Source organism: Giraffa tippelskirchi, chromosome 8 (assembly GCF_054371585.1).
Source record: "Giraffa tippelskirchi isolate mGirTip1 chromosome 8, T2T-mGirTip1v1.2.pri, whole genome shotgun sequence".
NCBI classification, from domain to species: Eukaryota; Metazoa; Chordata; class Mammalia; order Artiodactyla; family Giraffidae; genus Giraffa; species Giraffa tippelskirchi.
This window is the reverse complement of record NC_137282.1, coordinates 109,631,996-109,645,805: the sequence shown is the minus strand read 5'-3', so window position 1 is coordinate 109,645,805 and position 13,810 is coordinate 109,631,996. Positions and strand designations below refer to the sequence as shown.

The window sequence follows — 13,810 nt, the reverse complement described above, 5'->3', positions numbered from 1 at the left end:
TCATTGGATGTAGCAGATGGCTTTGATTTTGTTAACTCTTCACCTAAAGTCGAAATATTATGAAAAAATTAATCCAATAAAATATTTTAATGTAAAGAGAACTACTACACATAGATCAACTTTTAAATTGATATTAATAACACACACACACACACACACACAAAGAAAACCTTTAACAAATTTTCTACCATGCTTAAGAATATTAAAATAAGAGCTGAATTTCTGCTAAACCTTTATTTCTAATATCTTCGATAAGAAATAACTTGAGTCAACTAAACCATCATATTCATTAAACTGCTGTTCATAAAAAAAATATGGGATGCAACTCTAAAAATCAGAACCTGTTTAAAAGCTTATGTACTATTCAAGAATTTTAACTGATGAATCATGAAAGCAGTTTTCAAGCTCTAAGATATTATTAGTGATTATTTGATTGACCAAAAGTAGATATTAACTCTTGAAGAACACCTTATTTTGAAAAATAAAATTTTTATAACAACCTAGAGCAACATTCTCTTTATGAGATAGTCTATTTTGCTGCCTTCTGCATTTGTAACATGAATCATTTCATAAGCAACTGGTATGTGGAGGAACAGCATCAGTAATGCAAAAGTTCTGTTGGTACACAAGCAATTTTCACTGCACCTTAATGTTTTGCATCACCAAGAATAGCTGATGAATGCAAAATATATCAGCATGGGTAATTATAGCAAACTATGAGGAATAACAGGCTTCCCTGGTGACTCAGTGGTAAAGAATCCACTTGCCAATGCAGGAGACACAGGTTCAATCCCTGGGTTGGGAAGATCCCCTGGAGAAGGAAATGGCAAATCCCTCTAGTATTCTTGCCTGGACAAGAATCCCATGGACAAAGGAATCTGGTGGGTCCATGGGGTTACAAAAAGAGTTGGATACTACTTAGCGACTGCACAACAACAAATGTGGAATAATACCACAGTGTACATAATGCCCATTCACATCACATTCTCCCATTTGGCTCTCCTTAGCCATTTGTTTTGCCTCAAAGTGTTTACTGTGGTGTTATCTTTTTGTACTTTGCCCTCATCTTCATAACTCAGTTGCTGAAACTGAGTTTATATTCTTTTTCCTCATATCCCCTATCAACAAGCTACTTACCGCTTATTTTTTAAAAGTATTAATGAAATCTTACTTTTAGTTTGGTATTTACTATTAATTTAATAGGTCTTTTCAACTGTGCTAGAATTTTTAATGACGACTGATGTCATGCTTTTTATTAGGCACTGTTCACAGAACTGCGTGACTTTGGTGTGGGCTGCTCAACTCTGTTTTTCCCACAACTTGTGTTATGTTTGGGCTTCCCTGATAGCTCAGCTGGTAAAGAATCTGCCTGCAACACAGGAGACCCTGGTTCGATTCCTGTTATGTTTAATACATGATCCTGCAAATGGTGTTACCATCCCCAAATCATTTTTAGTATAATTTACTATACTAAAAACTTTATAATAGAAACTACAATTGTGATATGACTTCTGAGTTAAAGCTACAACTCAGAAGCACCTTCGCTTCATGAAGACTTACGATAGTTTAACTGTTTTATAAGCTTAATCAGAAGCTGCTCTTTGGTTTTGCTGATTTATGAAAAATGTAGTAGCCACGTATTAAAGCTTAAAGCACATCTTAAAACTAAGAGAAATAATACACATAAATTGTCTTCTGTTGCAAAACAGGTATACTTCTAGTCTGTTGTTATGGTTAATGATGAGCAAAGACCATTTCTACAGCTACATATGTTAGGCTACAAGCTTAGCAAATTCTCTGATAAATTTTAATAGACTTAAAATAACCAATTTAAATGTCAAACTTACTAGATGAATTCCGATTCATCTGCACCTAAAATAGAAATGCAAAAACTAAGTGCCATCAAACAAATAATTTAATGTGGTAATAAGTTAACACTGGGAACATAATTTTTAAGTTTTCCGTATATCTGCTCAATTATAAACTGTATTTAGCTAAAAAGATTACAGAAAAAATTTTTGTTTTATAGTCAAAATATAATGTGTACCTTTAAATAATTCAATAAAATGAAATGTTTTAAAATACTAGCACCTACAGCAAGATACTATGACTTGCTAATCTAAAAGCAAATATTTTAAAAATCAATGTTTAAATATACAATGATTTTTTAAGTCAATAAATAAAAATATAAAATTTTGCACTTACTGGGCTGTGTCTCTAGTAGCACATGGAAAGAAAAAGAAAAACATAGTGTTAAAAAAAAGGAAAAAGAAAACCACAGTATTCATTTCAGAGTTTGAAATATATTTCTCTGCTCTAATAATCTGTCTATTCTCTTCTTAATCCTATCTGAAATTTATATACCTTAAAAGATATACACTGTTGGAGGAAAAAACAACAAGCTAGATAAGCAAACTAGGCAACAAAATATACCCTCAAGATCCTCTTTTCAAACCTGATATTAACAATTAACTTTTCTGATTATTACTTATCTTCTGAGTATGAAATCAATACATTCCTTTTAAAAAAAAGAAAAGAGCACAAAGCATCAATTATCTCCCTACCCAAAGATAAGATGATTAATATTTTATTTCCTCTAGGCTTTTTATTTATTTATATATACATTTTTAATTAGTTATGCTCTTACACAATAAAACTTTTTAATGGCTTTACAACTTCCTACTTCAAATATATATATGCACCATGATTTAACCTTGGCATTAATAACAATGGTAGAATAAAACCTCACTTCAGAAATATCTTTTTGGTGGAAAAAACAGTTCTCAAATTCTAAAAGTGTAAAGGAAATCAGTCCTGAATATTCTTTGGAAGAACTGATTGCTGAAGCTGAAACTCCAACATTTTGGCCAACTGATGCAAAGAACTGACTCATTGGAAAAGATCCTGAAGCTGGGAATGACTGAAGGTGGGAGGAGAAGGGGACAACAGAGGATGAGATGGTTGGATGGGATCACTGACTCAACAGACATGAGTTTGAGCAAGCTCCAGGAGTTGGTGATCGACAGGGAAGCCTGGCTTACTGCAGTCCATGGGGTCGCAAAGAGTCAGACATGACTGAATGACTGAACTGTAATGACACTGAGAGAAAAATGCTTTTTCTAACAAATACATATAGAATATTTAAAATCTGCAATTAAATAATAATACAAAATGGTGAGAATTTTTATTCTCCATTATCAAGAACAATAACTTTAATATCAACTACAGTAAGTATGTACAGATAAACTAACTTGACATTCTAAGACATGCTTTTATTCCCCATAGTTTAACATTTCTGAATTAAAAGTATGACATCATTAGAAAGATCTATTATGTTGATTTTCTGCCTCAAAAGCTATCAAGTTTAGTATCTCAGAATTGGGAATTAATCACTATCAACTAAGAATTCTTATCTTTGCCTTTTCCAGTATGAAAATTATGGAAAACAACAATTACAGTGACAGGAAAAAAAAGAAGATACAATTTAATCATGAGATTCATTTTAATGGATTTCCTTTTACAATAAAGCTCACCAAAAAAAAAAAAAAAAACCAAAAAATTGATGAAAGACTTTAACATCAGTTGAGGAAAAGGTTAACACTGTAGTTTACAAAATTCTGCCTGAGACATACAGTAGTATTCATAAAATAAATCAATGGCAAAAATAGTGGATTTTCCATGTTTTCACTTAAAACACACTCAAAAGGAAGCAAAACTAAGCCAAACGCACAAACTCATTTGCCTGTATAAAGATTATAAGCTGTATACTCAATAAAGCTGAAAAAATCATAAATTATTTCCTCATCCAACATGCTTAAATTAACTATTACTAAGTGATTTTGAGGGTAAAGCAGCTGCCTGCAATGCGGGAGACCCGGGTTTGATCCCTGGCTCGGAAAGATCCCATGGAGAAGGGAATGGCAACCCACTCTTGCTTGGAAAATCCCATGGACAGAGGAGCCTGGTAGGCTACAGTCCATGGGGTCACAAAGAGTCGGACACAACTGAGCAACTTCACTTTCTTTCACTAAGTGATTTTTAATTTTCGTTAGTCCTAAACCTATCCAGATGCAGGTACATGAGCTACTAAACAAAAACCAAAGGCTTATATATAGTGAGTGGAAACTTGCTTATTTTCTTACTTACAGATACTGCTGGGGAGAGTGTTATATTTCCTATAGATACTTTTAATTCATCCAAGGAAGCCATTGTGTGATGTGAGTTGTTTGGATGCACAGGTTTGATTTCTATCCGATACTTCTTTGGTTCTTCATCTTCAGAATCAGAATCACTAGATGAGTAGAAATGGTTCTCTTTGGTATGTAAGTATTGGTTAAAGAATTGAGTTTTTAGATTATCTTAATGCACAACCAGTTTTTCACACATCAATAAAAAGGAACAAAAAACTTTAAAAGGTAAGGTGGATTTTACCAGAAATGTTAACTACTTATTCATAACGTATCAAATAAAAAACACAGAGGCATATTTTATTACAATTAATTAAAAATTAAAGTCTTTATTAAACAATAGGTTATTTTGTTATAAGTGTCTACTTATATATGCCAACACAATCCACAAGAATACACAGATGGTAAAAGGATATCATTCTGATTTGCTTCTGGTTTTATACTATAGCCTTCTTCATCTACATCAGGAATGTTCTATAGGGAAAAGAAAAAAACTTTAACAATAGCTCCAACTACAAAAACATTAAAGGTTATCAGTTCAGTTCAGTCGCTCAGTCGTGTCTGACTCTTTGCGACCCCATGAACTGCAGCATGCCAGGCCTCCCTGTCCATCACCAATTCCTGGAGTTTACCCAAACTCATGTTCGTTGAGTCGGTGATGCCATCTAACTATCTCATCCTCTGTTGTCCCCTTCTGCTCCTGCCTTCAATCTTTCCCAGCATCAGGGTCTTTTCAAACGAGTCAGCTCTTCGCATTAGGTGGCCAAAATATTGGAGTTTCAGCTTCAGCATCAGTCCTTCCAATGAACATCCAGGACTGATTTCCTTTAGGATGGACTGGTTGGATCTCCTTGCAGACCAAGAGACTCTCAAGAGTCTTCTCCAACACCACAGTTCAAAAGCATCAATTCTTCTGCGCTCAGCTTTCTTTATAGTCCAACTCTCACATCCACACATGACTACTGGAAAAACCATAGCCTTGACTAGACGGACCTTTGATGACATTTGAAGTTGATAAAGGTTATCAAAACAGCCTTAATTTAACTATTACTGAGGGAGTTTACTATAATTTATCAAATACCAATAGATTAACAAAATTATTAACACTATGGGAAATTATGTCTTTTTAGTTAGCTTCAAATGACACTCCATACTTAAGATGTCTCAAAGAGAAAAGCACTACAGAACAAACAGGATAAACACTGAGAGGAAGAGAACAGGTGTCCCAGTAGGCATGCCAGCAGTTCTGTAAATAACCAGAGTTTCACCCAAATCTTCAAAATGAAGAAATAAAAGCCAGGATTCTGTGTATCCATGGAAGAGAGGTGGTAAAATCAGAGGACTGACAGCTTACGTACATGGAAATACACACCAAAAATACAAAACAAATAAATAAAAGACTACCAAGAAAATTTAAACTATACTAAAATACCATCTTTTACCCATGAGACTGGATAAAAATTCAACTTTGAAAATATACTCTGTTGGCAAAGCTGTGAAGGAATGTACTTTTATACTGTGCTGGTATAAATACAAAATAGTACAATTCCTACAGAGACAAAAGTAGCGGTATCTAACAAAAATATTTACATGCTTATTCTTCTACCTAAGAGTTCCTTTTCTAGGAATTTATTCTGAAGATATGCCCCCAAGAATTTAAAAATACATATGCAATAAGGTTATTTGTAACTCAAAATTTTGGAAAGCACAACATGTCCAAGTATAGGTGAATAAATTATAGGTGTATACACAAAATGAAGTACTATGCAGCTATTTAAAAACAAAAAAGATGAGAAAAGTTTTTATGAACTGATATGTAGAGACTTCTAGGAAATACTGCTAACTGAAAAAAACCAAGTATAAGAGAACATATATAGTATACTACCTTTTAAGTAAGAAAGATGGGGAAATTTAAAGTTTAACATATAGATATGTTTATGTTTATTAAAAAAAATACTGAAAAGATAAATAAAAGAAAGCTGGTTCCTAAGAAGGAAGGGCAATGAAGCAGAAGGGATACAGAAGGGTCACTTCTCTAAAAATGCTTTTGTAGTTAGGCAAAAGAATATAAAATGTATGCTCAAATGGATCTGAATGCACGTATGCAAATGTAGTAAAAAGTTAAAGGTATACAAGTGTTCTTTGTACTAGTTTATTCTTGTATTTTTTCTGAGGTTAGATTGTCTTTCCAAATAAATAGTTTTGTAAAATGGGGAGGAAAAAAGGACTGCCAAGAAAATCCAGGGTTTACCAGTTGTATGTAACTGGACAGCCAATGCAGGAGACACAAGCTCAATCCCTGGGTCGGGAAGATCCCCTGGAGTAGGAAATGGCAACCCACATGAGTATTCTTGCTTGGAAAATTCCATGGACAGAGGAGCCTGGCGGGCTACAGTCCATGGGGCCGAACAGTTGGACACGTCCGAGCACGAATGCACAGGACAGCCAATATCATTTCTACTGGTCAAGTTTCCCATTCTTCCTCCAATCACTTGTTGAAGAGAAACATGAAGGATTGCTAATCTAAGAGGCACAACACAAGGACACAGTTACAGCTTCCAAGTTATAACTATATAAACCTTGTGCTGTGCCTGTTAGATTCTAATGTAGCTAGCAGTGAGTTAACAGTCTGGATTAAAGTTTAGAAGTGAAATATCTAATATAAGGTAAAGAGCAGATTCCATCGACAAAAAGATGACAAGTGATGTAGTTATGACCCCAGAAGGAGAGCACTTTCTTTGAGTTCTGTATGTTGCTTGCTAATGTGCAAATAATACTTAGAGTGCAAATAATACTTTAAATACTTTAAAGAAACCTTGCCAAATATGGATTCACTAAAAATCAGAATAAAAGTATTTTTCAAAATACTTTATTTGTATTCTTGATACCCTAGAAATATAGCAGATATTTAATCTCGTAGAGGTTCTATCTGGGATCTGCTACTGACACTATTTTAAAATTTGTTTATAATACACTAAACTATACAATGTACTAATTTAAAATAATACAGAGCTGTCTTCTATAAGACCAAATAAACTGAATCAACCTCCTGCAGATTACATTAATAAACTCTGGTCAAAATAAACAAAAACAACTATCTGAAAGCACTGGAGAGTGGCCCACAGTAACCATCTAAAATGATATACAAAGTGATATGCTTAAAAAAAAAAAACAAACCTATAAATCCAAGTGAAATTCTAAAAAAAAGGTTCAAATAACCCACAGAAAGGTAGGAAAAAGAAAACAAAATTCAAAGACAGATAAGAACAAATAGAAAACAAAAAATTAACTGGCAGACAAACTCCAACATGTCAACAATTATATTAAATATTAATATATTATACACATAGATATCAAAAGACAGATTGACAGAATGAATTAAAAAAACATGACCCATATGCTACCCATAAGAAACTCACTTCAAATAAACAAAAATAGGTAGGTTGAAAGGAAAATGAAAAAATATATATACCAGGAAATATTAATTTAAAACACAAAAATGACAGTGACTATTTCACTGTTAGATACTAATAAAATAGATTTCAGAAAGAAAATTACCAGTGTCAAGAGAGAACATTATGTACACAAAGACCTGTACACAACTGTTCAAAGTAGCATTTCTAATAGTCAAAAATTGGAAACAACTAAATATCCCACAACAAGTGAACAGACTTTGGTATACCTACATTGTGGAATACTATTCAGCAATAAAAAGGAATGAACTATTTATACATGCAACAATCTGGAATAATCTCCAGAAAAGGGTGCTGAGTGAAAAAAAGTCAATCTGAAAAGGTTACATACAGTACAATTCCACTTAAATAACATTACTGAAATGACAAGTTTACAGAAATGGAGAAAAGATTACTAGTTGCCAGAGGTGGTTGGGGGGGAGGGTAGTATCAGAACAAAAGTGACAGAAAAAGGGCAATTAAGATGAAAGACCCTCCAAGAAATCCAGCAATCACACTCTTAGGTATTTACCCACTTGATATTAAAACTATTTGCCCACAAAAACTTGCACACAAATGTTATTAAGTTGCTTTATTCATGATCACTTAAAAGAAGCAGCAAGCAAAATAGCCTTCAATAGGTAAATAAGTAAACTGTGGTACATCTATACAATGATACACTCTTCAGTGCCAAAAAAAGGATGAACTATTGAGTCATGCAACAATATGAATAAATCTTATACGCATATTTAATATTCCTGGGGCAAAAGATTCCAGTCTGAAAAAGTTATATCGTATAGGATCCCATTTATATGACATTCTGGAAAAGGTAAAACTATAGAGGTGATAAACAGATCAGTAAATTCCAGGGATCTGAGCATTGGGACAGGGTTAAATAGGTGAGGGAAAAAACAAAAGATCCTTGTTTAATGGTAATGTTCTGTTTGACTGTATTAGTATCAATATTCTAGTTATATATGTTACTGTACTAGAGTTTTGCAAGATGCTACCATCAGGAGAAGCAAGATGAAAGGTACATGAGACTTCCCTGTATTATCTTTGTAATGATCTGTAAATTGACAATTATTTCAAAATAAAATGCTTTCTTGGTATGTGTTGAAAAAAAAATAGCAGTAATTTTTACTGTACCGGGTTTTCAATGCTAGAACTATTCATGATATTAATAAAAACTTACACATTACCTGTTTACACTTTTGTCCATTCAATCCATGGTTTCTGTATTAGGGCCCCATACTGCTAGAGCAAAGTATTAAGTCAAAAGCAGTACAAGAAAAAGAAATGAGCAGGTAATTTTAGTCAACAATGTTAAAGGCAGTTTTTGCAGATAGTGGTGGGTAGTAATTTTTTTAAAATATTGGGATAAGAGCTCACAAGTCAATGGTATATTTCTCAGTTTCTCTGGAGGGGAAATTGGCTAAAACTAAAAGAAGAGAGCAATTTACACTTCATTCATCAACTTTCAAAATATCTACATCTCAAAATAATTTTTTAAAATTACATACATAGACCTTTTTAAAAAGGAACAGAAAATGATGGATATTTTCCTACGAAAGTAGCCTACTGACGTTTAAGTTATAGTAACACTAGCCATAAACAAAAAGGTGACAACTAGGCCATAACTGCCTCTTGACAAATTTGTATGCAGGTCAGGAAGCAACAGAACTGGACACGGAACAACAGACTGGTTCCAAATAGGAAAAGGAGTACGTCAAGGCTGTATACTGTCACCCTGCTTATTTAACTTATATGCAGAGTACATCATGAGAAACACTGGGCTGGATGAAGCACAAGCTGGAATCAAAATTGCTGGGAGAAATATCAATAACCTCAGATATGTAGATGACACCACCCTTATGGCAGAAAGTGAAGAAGAACTAAAGAGCTTCTTGATGAAAGTGAAAGAGGAGAGCAAAAAAGTTGGTTTAAAGCTCAACATTCAGAAAACTAAGATCATGGCATCCAGTCCCATCACTTCATGGCAAATAGATGAAGAAACAGTGGAAACAGTGGCAGACTTTATTTTTTTGGGCTCCAAAATCACTGCAGATGGTGACTGCAGCCATGAAATTAAAAGACACTTACTCCTTGGAAGGGAAGTTACGACCAACCTAGACAGCATATTAAAAAGCAGAGACATTACTTTGCCAACAAAGGTCTGTCTAGTCAAGGCTATGTCATGTATGGATGTGAGAGCTGGACTATAAAGAAAGCTGAGCGCAGAAGAATTGATGCGTTTGAACTGTAGTGTTGGAGAAGACTCTTGAGAGTCCCTTGGACTGCAAGGAGATCCAACCAGTCCACCCTAAAGGAAATCAGTCCTGCATATTCACTGGAAGGACTGATGTTGAAGCTGAAACTCCAATACTTTGGCCACCTGATGCGAAGAGCTGACTTATTTGAAAAGATCCTGATATTGGGAAAGATTGAAGGTGGGAGGAAAAGGCGACGACAGAGGATGAGATGGTTGGATGGCATCATCAACTTAATGGACATGAGTTTGGGTAAACTCCATGAGTTGGTGATGCACAGGGAGGCCTGGCATGCTGCAATCTATGGGGTCACAAAGAATCGGACACAACTGAGCGACTGAACTGAACTGAGGCCATAAATAAATCATGGTGGTTTAGTCACTAAGTCATATTTGACTCTTGCAACCTCATGGACTGTAGCCCGTCAGGTTCATCTGTCCATGGAGTTTTCCAGGCAAGAATACTGGAATGGGTTGTCATTTCCTTCTACAGGGGATCTTCCTGACCCACGGATTAAACCCAGGTCCCCTGCACTGCAGGCAGATTCTTTACTGACTGAGCCACCAGGGAAGCCCTAAATCAATCATAGGCCATAAATAAAAGGAAACAACAAGAAATGAATGCCTCCTTTCTCTGCTATCACTACTGTAATCCTCTTCAAAGGTAACCTCAATTCAACGTCTTGTAACTCATTGTTTTTAAAAAAGAGAATACATATCATATACACATGTATATATTTTAAAAAGCAATTATTTTAAAGACCACATAGTTCTTCCCACATCAACAGACACAGAGCCACCTAGCTCTGTAACATGACTATTACTTCAAGTGACTGTTTAATAATTTATTTAATCAATCATTTTAATTGATGCTTTCTTTAGTGCTTCCAATTATTTGCTAATATTAACAGTGTTGAAATAAACATGTCTTTATCTACCTTTTCCCCCTTCCTATCTATATAAGCATATATCTTGAGGAAGAATATATATATTATGTGTGTGTACACATATATATCAACACACACCATGCACAAACACAAAATGCCTGTGAATACAGCAATAACAGTAAAGCCCTAGCAGCAGGACTGCAAAGTCAAAAAGAATATACATTTCTTATTTGAAGAGATACTGCCAAACTATGCACAAGACGGATTATACCAGTTTACAGTCCTAACAACAGTACAAGTATATCAAAACTTTTGCCAGTATGATTGGTGAATACAGAAATTTCATTTTAATTAGCATCAGAAAAAGACTACTATTTTGCATAACATTACTTATGATTATTCATCACAATCTTTTATTTATTCTTATGAAACTTGACTGTTTTTATCCTAATGCCTTTTTCCTACTGGGATATTTGCTTATCTTTTATTAAACTTACTTGTATAAAAATAAATTTTGCAAAGGAAAATAATCAGCCCCTTGTTAAACATCTTGCAAATATACTATGCCCAACTATATCTTTAGTGATTCAAATCCTTCTATGGTGTATTTTTTCTAATTTTATGATTTTCATTTCTATACTGTCAATTTATCATTCATTTCTTACATGGCAGTAGAATTTCATGTCCTCTTTAAAAGCCCCTTTCTAATTCCAGATAAGTACTGGTTAAAGTTCAAAACTGTTAAATATTGATCATTACAGAAAAGTATCATTGAACTAAGAAAATTTTAAATATTTTATTTATAGGAGTGTGTACATAAAACAAAGTATTAAAAATTTTATTCAATGTTGCAGTCATCAAATAAATGCTATAAATCATTCAGAAATAAAATGCATGATGAGCACTAAAGTAAATGCCAAACACATCTGCTGACTTTTTCATTAATTAGTAAACTAAGGATATCAAAACAGGCAAGTGGTAACATAAATGTTACAACTCCACACATACACCAATAATTTTTGGCCTAGTGCTCATCAGAAGTCAATTTATTTTCACTATAAATTTATTAACAAACAATAGTTTTCTTATCTTAAAGCTGAAACATGCAACAAAGATACTAGTTTTATCTTAATTAAAATAAACCGCAATGTTTTACAAAATATGTAATTCTTTATGAAGGTACACCAATATGCTGCAAAAGACCATAATGTTTTAGAGTCAAAAGAAACAAGTTATGCAAGCAAGAACAGCAAAGGAGACAGCTTAACTCTACTACACTTAGCAACATGACCAGTGTCTAATGACCAATCCTAATGACAGATCTGACCATATCTGTCTACCCATTACTTAACATCATTTGGTAAATCTATTCTCTCATTGTAACCACAGGGAGTTCCATTTGATATCTTCTTTAATTATACATGAAGAAATATATTAAATAAGAAATACAAACTTTCTCTAAAACACAAAATAAAGAGCACAGAAAAGTACTAACCATGGTTGTTGCTACTTTTTCTAAAATGACAGTCTCCTAAACAAACCTCAAACACATGAACAGACATAGTAGTATTTTAATAGATGTAAGAATCAATTAGTAACAGCACATTTTAAAATAAAACAGGCAGATTTGATATGTGACATATTTCCCAAGAAAAAGCAATACACTATGGCTCTACTCCAATTTTAAAAGTAAATGTCCACTTTTCAAAAGTAGTTAGAAGTATCTTCTATTTATTAAAGGAAAGCATCTGGCAATGTAAAACCAAAAATACATCTGTAAAATAATTTCAATAGTGAATCTCTAATAATATGGTTAGTATTTTTCTTGGAAAGATCTGCAAACAAACTCAACCCAAATATGCTCAGTATTCCTAATGAAAATAGCTAAATTGTTTGTACCAAAGTAAAATCTACTTACAAGTGAATCTGCATCAGGGCATTCCCTATTAAAACAAACAAAACATCATAAATATGCAACTATTAGAACTATCTGGTAAATACACTGTATTGAAAGTGTATGCTTTGGTATTTAAACATTAACTTTCATTTAAACCCATAAAAGTATTTAGAGAAATCAAATCATGAATATTAAAATATACCAAATGATTTTAAAATTCAGACATTCCCCTTTATTTATACAAACAAAATAAAACAAACAGCTTACAGATATTTTTAAAACTTTCAAAATTACTTCTTTTCCATGAATTGGCACATGAATTATATCAAGGAAGCTGTCAAGGATTACTAGTGGCTTTTAATACTTCAGGTAGAAAAAGATTAAAAAAACAAAAGCAAACAAACAAAAAACTCCCTTAAAGAAGAAAGTCTGGCTTTCAAAAAGCCTGTATTTACATTTATTGGTAAATAATAGTAACATTTTTAAATAAAAATTTTTTTTAACTTATTCCCTTTGAGGTACTTCCATAAGGCAGGATATATAGAAGTGAAACCACTTTTCTTCAAATATGTTAAATGAGCAGCTAGACTTCCAGTTGGAATAGTTTCTAGTCTAATGTAATATGCAATTGAGCACTGATATTTTATCATTTAACTGATAAGCAAATATAAATTTGGATATAATCTAGTGAAAACTATTATTTTAAATCTAAAACATAAAACATCAACCTTCTCAGCTAAACAAATAAAGCCCTAAATATATAAAATTAAAGGCATTGAAGCCATTAGAATAAGGTTAGAAGAATTTATACATATACATTCTAAAACAAATTCACAAACATAAATTACAGTGTCTATTTAAAAGGCAGTGGATTAGGTATAGTCTTTGACTTGATAGAGTTAATGGAATATCATATCAGATTCTGTCACTTTAATAACAGTCTGAAAACGCAGACATCAGGTACACCTTAAGAGCTAAATGAACAAAATTTAAAAAAACAAAAAAAAATAAGGTAAATAGGTAATCTGTATCAATTCAAAGACCAAGCACAAACCATAAAAATCCATAAAGAACTTTCTTAAATAAAGATAAGATGGAGTAGACTAAAAAAATGATAA

The 13,810-nt window shown here is 33.1% G+C and overlaps 1 protein-coding gene across 1 annotated transcript in view; it reads right to left on the bottom strand.

Moving 5' to 3' along the window:
* The window catches only part of FCHO2 (FCH and mu domain containing endocytic adaptor 2), a 121,728-nt gene that overhangs the window by 34,847 nt on the left and 73,071 nt on the right, over positions 1-13,810 (bottom strand). The window contains exons 11-16 of the mRNA XM_081518548.1: positions 12,714-12,738; positions 4,604-4,661; positions 4,147-4,322; positions 2,206-2,217; positions 1,848-1,872; positions 1-43 (exon numbers count right to left, since the gene is read on the bottom strand). Of these exons, the coding sequence (XP_081374674.1) occupies positions 1-43; positions 1,848-1,872; positions 2,206-2,217; positions 4,147-4,322; positions 4,604-4,661; positions 12,714-12,738 (339 nt within the window). The remainder of the gene's footprint in view (positions 44-1,847; positions 1,873-2,205; positions 2,218-4,146; positions 4,323-4,603; positions 4,662-12,713; positions 12,739-13,810) is intronic.